Source organism: Limulus polyphemus, unplaced genomic scaffold (assembly GCF_000517525.1).
Source record: "Limulus polyphemus unplaced genomic scaffold, Limulus_polyphemus-2.1.2 Scaffold907, whole genome shotgun sequence".
NCBI lineage: Eukaryota > Metazoa > Arthropoda > Merostomata > Xiphosura > Limulidae > Limulus > Limulus polyphemus.
The window spans coordinates 358,066-365,861 of record NW_013666517.1 but is presented as its reverse complement, the minus strand read 5'-3'; the positions used below and the strand labels follow the sequence as shown (position 1 = coordinate 365,861).

Genomic DNA, 7,796 nt, shown 5'->3' with positions numbered 1-7,796 from the left:
TTTATGGGTCTGTATATTACTTGAAACCATTAGAAGTATACGTGATTATAAAAAAAAAAGAAAAATAAATAAAATTTGCATTTTATGGAGGATACAATTTTTTGGGGATTTCAAAATAATGTACTAAAACATTAAAAGTAATAAGTTCAAATTTGTAGCAAATATGAATATTGTAATAATTTCTTATAAATACAATTTCCTAATGTAATTTTCCAAAATATGAAAGATCATAATGCAAAAAAAACTAAATTTATTAAAAGTAATAGGCTTTATGTTTCTTAAACTACCTACATTTATCAAAGTTCTTATGAACTTTTGAACATAATCGTCCACTAGTTTTATTGTTGGAATGAAATATAGCAAGACTTGCATTGCCTACTAAGAAAATTAGTAGACGGTAGTCATCGAGTTAAACTCTTGTACATTCAACAAAACTCACCGTAGTGACATTTTTCAGAGGACACACTGACTGACTTGATCTACTGCTCATACTTAAAGGATAGTTGGGAAAAGTAGTACAAATAAAGTAGTCCAAATATTTGTAACAGCAATATAGTTAACATGTTAACTTAGTAGACTGTGTGGTTTATATTACTTCTAAGTAAACGAAAAGGTAGATTCAAATCGGGAAGACTTGCATATGAAATGTTGTAAGACTCGTTGAGTTACTGTCATGCTGTCAACTACAGTGTCACTCAAAATTTTGAATGTCCTTGACACAGTGCAGAGCATGCATCATCTTATCCATGATTATCCATTCTTCCACTTTCTGTATGATTTACATGTAGTGTATGAGCCAGGGATAAAATTTTGGATGATCATTACGTAAATATCCTGAGATAATAAAAATGTATGAAAGCTTAGCATACTTGGTAGCTTTGTACGGTCATGACTTATGTTTAGAGTCACCATTGAACTATCCAGAAAAAATTTGGTTTAAATAAGGCTCAGATAACCTGCATTTAAGTGCTTCGCTAAAATATTTTGTGTTTTTATATTTTATGGACATAATGACTCCTCTCTATATAAACTTTGTGGTTTTAAAGCAAAATTATTAAAACAATAAATAACTGTGATAAATTAGTTCTCTGAATAATACTTTAATTAGTCCTGTCATTAAAACAAAATTAAACAAGCTTTTCAATGAATGTTCTACACAGTGTATGTTTTTTTATTGACATCTGCTTCATTAAAGTTCTTTGTGAAAGCTATGAAATAAGTCTTCTTGTACTATTTATTATGCATCAGATTAAGACTATGACTTGCAAACTTATTTGTACACATATTTTGACCATCTGATAGTTATGAAAACAGTTTTTATTTCTTTTGAAAATATGAAATATTCAAATTAAACACAAATGTACACCACTTCTAAAGAAATAAAATATGAAGCCAATTAATAATGAGCTTAGACATTTACCTACTACCTGTAATAAGTATACTTGTTTAGTTCAGGAAAAATATTTTTATTAAGTACAGTTCAGAGCATCCAGTTGCATAGTTAGGACTTCATGTGTTATTTAATTACAGTTTGTAAAGTTGTATCATAAACAAGACACTTTTGAACATCATGCAATGATGTTTTGTAGCATTGTATTAATTGACATTTCTGAAATACTGCAGTGCTATACATCCCTTTGTTGAATAACAATGTACTAGTAAATCCACACTTACACAACATACAAATGGCTCACAGTGACATTTGTATGGTAATATAATTGTGAAGATTTTGGCAGATTTCACTGCCATTTATAAATCATTTTCATCAGAATCCCATTATCATCACTCTGCCATAGCTGTGAAGATATGAGCTTAAAGCCACTAGGATGAAGAACCTGCCAACCTGTTATGCCAGATACTTTTTGTGTGCACAAAGCTGTTACATTTTGTTCAAGCTGTAAATTGAAAATGCAGTGAATAAGCTCAGTGTTACAAGTGAGTGTCTTCACAGCATTGGTAATTAGGATATGCTTTGTCACAAAATACAGCATATATCTGGTGATAATGAATCAACAAGAAAAGCAGTTCTTTCAGGTGGTGTCTTTGGTACACCTTTACAAGCAAGTAGGCAGCATAGGACCTTTCCAAAGGCAGAGGGATATTTGAAAATGTTGAGGCTATGTTGTCAGGTCAAATAGGCCTTTTTGATTATCATGTTGTTGCTTAACACTGTTCTTAGATACCTTGCTGTATCATCAATACATACATAACATGGTTAGGAGATAACGAAGACCAGGAAAACATCCTGTGTTGAATTTCAATTGATTATATCAGTATGTAAATATTTGAGAAACATATACAAATTATTAGTATCGATTACATTATTGCAAATGAAAACATGCGATTGATTTTAAGTTTTACAGAAACCTTATTGGTTTAATGACACACATCTTTTTTATAAACATGTGGAACAATTTTCTTTTATTTCTTGACAGAGATCACAACATAAAAAGTTCTATATGTAAGAGATGCAGTGTTCTATTGTATCCTGGCCTGACTTCTATTGTTCGACTTAAAAGTAAGTATTTTTGAAAGAACTGTTACAATGTGTAAGGAATATTCATTTTTTAAATTAATTGCAAAATAAAAGTATGTATGATTTCAGTTCATTACTGATATTTTCATCATTTCTTCAGTTTACAAGATAAGGTTATAATTTTTACAATTAAATTTCAGTACATTTGTTATTTATAATTAAATTATTTGAAATCAGTGTGACAAAAGTCTGCACAAAATAACTTGTGTTTAGAAAATCACAAGTTCTCATACATTTTAAACTGAGAAACCTATAGTAGTATGATTTAAGTGAACAGTTTCTGAGTAGCCATTTGCTCTTTTGATGTGTTATTTCTTTAAATATCTTAAACCCAATAAGCCAAAATGTTTATGTATTATGTCACAAGAAAAAATAAGGGAACATCATGCTTGAGAGAAATGTCTTTATTTCTTATGACACCTTTGAATAATGAAGTAATTCTTCTTTCTTATTGCTTTCATACAAATTAGGTCAAATTTGACTTATTCACTATGTTGGTGTATAGAGGAAACACAGGGATTGCTGAACATTTTTTGTGTTTTCATGGAAATTTCCATAAGTTAATTGGCTGTAGCTAGCATAGGGCACTTAATTTTGCCAATATAGGAGGCCTCACAGTCTCCACATGTGTAAATATATACAAGCCAAGAACAAAGAGAAATTAGAAGATGGTCTTTATTATGGGATGTGGATTTAAAAACTAATCTGAAATCAACTTGAGGGTAGTAAAAATAAACTATGCATTTAATTAGACTTTAAAGTTAGGCTTTGTATGGAAGACAAGACTATATAGTAAGTTTGGGTATAATTGGTGGTCTGGGTAGATTAGTGAGTTTCTTTGTTAGAAAAGTATTGTTAACTTTTTGTAATAGATGTTGTGGGTAGCCGTTACATTTTAAAGTATCCTGTATGATCGAAATTTTAAAGTGTAAATTAAAGTATGTAGAACATAAATTATAAGTTCTGTTTAAAAAGCATGTTACCAGATTTCTTTATGTGAATTGGATAAAACTGTCAAATTGTGATAGGAGTCCAGTAAACATTTTTTATTCTGTATACTGATGTGCCAAATCTGTTAGTGTTATGGTTAATGAGGATGTTAAAAAGGTAAATTATAATTATTTTCAATCTCGCAAGTTCAGTTATTCTAAAAACTTTGAGCATTGATCCTTATTGTGAAAAAGAATAAATGTGTCATCTACATACCTTCTGTAAAGGATAGGTCTGAAGTTGGTGGGGAGCCCGTCACTATGCCATCTATTTGTTCATATAGGGTGTTGTTGAATAGGAAATGTAGATTTTTGGTTGTAAGGTTCAACATAGTCTTAATTTGAGTTACTGAAAGCCATTCAGCAAGATTTTATTGTGTAAAAGCTCAGATATACGAATATCAATGTTTTCATTTAGAGGTATCTTTGTAAAGAGGAAGGTAATGTCAAAGCTGGCCATAAAGTGGTTTTTGGAGGGGCTAGTTGACTTAATTTACATGCAAACTGGAAAGAATCGAGAATAGTAAGCTCATTGGTTGTGAGTTGCTGTAGTATTGGTGCCAGGAATTGCAAGTTTGTAAGCGTGTGTGCTTAAAGCTGAATGCCATCTACTAGCTAGAGCCAATGAACATATGGGAATTTCCATAGGTGAGTAACCCCTGTGTTTCTTCTTTCTGCAAACAAATCCTTAGAACTGTCTGTTTGTTGCTTTAGTTTCAAAATAATTTTTCTGCTTTCAAGCTTCTATTATCATTTCCCTAGACAAAAATGATACTTTTGTTACATTTGTTCAGCTGTGATGAATTTAAGTAATAAAACTTGGTGTAATTTGTAGTATAGTTCTGTGAAATAAGTATATATGTTTGACTGCTGAGTAATCAAAGAAAATTATATAAATGAATATAAACCCTATAACCCAAGCACTTTCGAAAAGTGGACCTTTCTTCTTCAGGGGCAAACTGGGAATCTGACTTTTAGTTTGCCCCTGAAGAACAAAGGTCCACCTTTCAAAAGCTCTCGGGGTATAAGGTTTTCATTCCTTTCTGTTATGACTTCTTGAACCTACTTGTTTTTCTAACATCACAAATAAAAAAATTTAATACATTTATATGATAAATATGAGTTATGTGAAAAATACAATCAATCAGTAACAAAATTTAACTGATTTAAATACACACATATTAGAAAACAGATCAGGAGATGCAATTATTAATGATAATAACATACTTGTACAGACTGTGGTACTTGTACAGAGGTTATATTATACTAAAATGATTTTGAGCCTCACCACATTGTCATAGTCCTATTAACTATCTAGTCATGCTGTATCTGACAGCTATGCACCTTTACATTAACTCTGCAGCCTATTTTCCATTGCTAAAGGCTCTATTATAGAGTTATTGTATCAAAAGAATGTGCTTTTGTGCTTTCTGTAATACACTTAGTGAATGAAGACAATAGTTTCTCAGCACACATTTCAACAGTCCAATTTCACTTGACCTGTATGTCTTCAAATTAAATAGTGCAAATACCCATTTCATTCTTCAAGTTCATTTAAGTGTGCCCGAATTGAATAGACATGTCATGGAAGCAGTTTGTGTATGTGTAACTTTTATCACTTTTGTAGACAGAGATCCTTCATTATGTTGTGTGCTGTTGTTTGGGGCTCTTGGGTGGCTTTTGCCATTGATCCTTGTGTTTGTGGATTTTCAACTGTTACAACATGTTGAACTTTTCTTATCATGGCTGGGGTATGACTTGTTGCAAGTCTCTTTGTGGATGGTCTTGATGTCTAAGTTGATCTATATTATTTTGTTTTATATTGTCATTAAGCACAATGGATATCCCTGCCTTGGAAATTCTGAATCCCTGATTTGAACATATCTTTATGATATAAGTTTACAAATACTACTGTGCATGGGAAAGTGTTGTTACAAACCCTTTCTGTGATCAAAATAACAGACATTGTGTATTTAAGTGTTTTACACTAACAAAAATGAAACCTATCATTCTATAGGTATTTGAAGAACTTGCCACATTTGAAGCATTTTGCCACAATTTAATTTTTCGTATTGTTAGCCAACACTGGGCAGCTGGTACATAATTGAATAGAGTTATTTAAACCTTTGTTTAACAACAAGTAAAAGCTTGTAATGGTCTATTCTTTCATTGGGGGTGTGTCTGTGAGCCAGACTAGTTTTGGAGAATTCCAATCCTCATCAGTGACCCTGGACACTACCACCAATGAAATATTGGTCCAAACCAAGCCTTTATAGTAGTGAGGTATCGAAAATCGAAATGGTGTATTTAAGTGTTTTACACTTATAAAAAAGAAACCTATCATTCTATAGGTATTTGAAGAACTTGTAGCATTTTGCCACAATTTAATTCTTCATATTGTTAGCCGACACTGGGTAGCTGGTACATAATTGAATAGAGTAGGGTCACTGATGAGGAATGCTCATAGATACAACCCCAGTGAAAGAATAGACCATTCCAAGCTTTTACTTGTTGTTAAACAAATGTTTAAACAACTTTATTCAATTAAATACCTATTCTTTATTCATATATAAACAAAGTCAAATATAGTTATGACACATGCTATTCCACCACAACTTTATATCAGATGTGTTTTTCTTGTGAATTATTGATTTGCATATTCAAAATTATTTTGATATAATGTATTCAACCTTCTATGTATGGATTAGTTGACTATGTTAAATTACTCGTATGGTACATGCATCTTATGCTTTTCTAATTTACAGGTTTGTTATAACATATATTGTACAAAAATAACATTTTTAAAATAAGAAATATAAAGATGTCATTAGTTCTATTTCAAAATAGTAGTGCACTCTTTGAATGCATGATAAACATGGAACAATCTTTATTATGGATGTGTATGATTAAACCTATCAATTCAGACACACTGCTTAACAAGCTTGCAGTTAGCAATAACTATCATGATCCTGCATGAACTTTGTGCATAAAAGTTTGAACACAGATGCAAAACTTGTGATACTAGTTCTGTTGCTTATTGTACATGTTTTGGAGTATATTTAGCTAGATTTCTACTACTGAGTAATTTTTCGGTTATCTTAATTGTTAAGCATTTTATCCCATTACATTTTTACAAATCTTCAACTTCAACATTTCAATATATGTTCAAGAAACAAAAAAGACTAAATTTGTTTGGCTTGTAATTTTTTTTTGTATTGTTACATTCATATATCATTAGTTGTTTTGTTTTTTTATTATTGAACAAATATACAAGATATATAATGACACTTTTCTCCCAACCACAGACTAAATACAGGAATCATGTGTAGTCAATAATTCATGAAGTTTCAGATAGATATAACACGAAAGAAAACTAAATCACTTTCTAGCTATAGTTATCGTGATAAACAAATTTTAATTTTAACCTTAAGTACCTTTAGTTATATGTTGGTATTTATGTTTTTTATTGTTAGGCTGTAACTTTGAATTGATAATCTGTTTTCAGGAAAGAGATCTAAACACAGAGTTGTGACGTGCTTGTTGTGTGGAACAAGAAAGAGATTTTTGTGTAGACCAGACTACCAGGTGTGGTATGACAAACCTGGAACTTAAATGTGGGAAATTAAAAAGAAAGTGATCATACATATTGAAAGATTTTTAGAAAATATTGTTATCTAACACTTGCACAAGTAGCTAAGTATATGAATGTGATGTTAAATGTGAAGAAAAGTAAAAGATATTTATGCTGAAATGTATATATATATGATGGAGATACCTAACAATGATACATGATATTTGAAGTTTTAAGTAATTATAAAACTGTTTTCTGAATTTAAACTCATTAAAACAAAAACTTAGAACTCATGATATTCTGTTGCTTAGCCAAAAACAGAGATGATAATTTAGCAGGATGTTTTAAGCTTCACTGAAATATTGAAAACTGAGGGTGCATCACTTTTTCCAGAACTCTACTAAGTTATGGAAAATTTGGAAAAAAAGTGTGTTGCGTTAAGCACAGCTTAAATGTATAATGTATATACACACACATGCACATTTGGTTGCAGAAAAATTTATTGAATCCCCAATTGTTTTCACACTTCAAAATTATTGTATGTTTTGATGCTTTAATGCATACAGATGCTTCACTCGTATTTTGGCTATAAATAGATATTTTTTGTGAGAGTCAGTATAGAAGCATAACTGCAAGAACATGCATGTGATGCTACAGTGACCAAGGGTTGCAAGTTACCATCATGAAAAGAAGAAGTCAT

At 30.9% G+C, this 7,796-nt stretch overlaps 1 protein-coding gene across 3 annotated transcripts in view; it reads left to right on the top strand.

The window, feature by feature from the left end:
- LOC106461166 (ribonuclease P protein subunit p21-like) overlaps positions 1-7,276 on the top strand; it is a 41,561-nt gene extending 34,285 nt beyond the window's left edge. For all 3 annotated transcript variants that reach the window (XM_013920959.2, XM_022388026.1, XM_022388027.1), the window contains exons 3-4: positions 2,436-2,518; positions 7,031-7,276. In XM_013920959.2, coding sequence (XP_013776413.1) covers positions 2,436-2,518; positions 7,031-7,137 — 190 coding nt within the window. In that variant the 3' untranslated portion in view covers positions 7,138-7,276. The remainder of the gene's footprint in view (positions 1-2,435; positions 2,519-7,030) is intronic.
- The last annotated feature ends 520 nt before the right edge of the window (positions 7,277-7,796 follow it).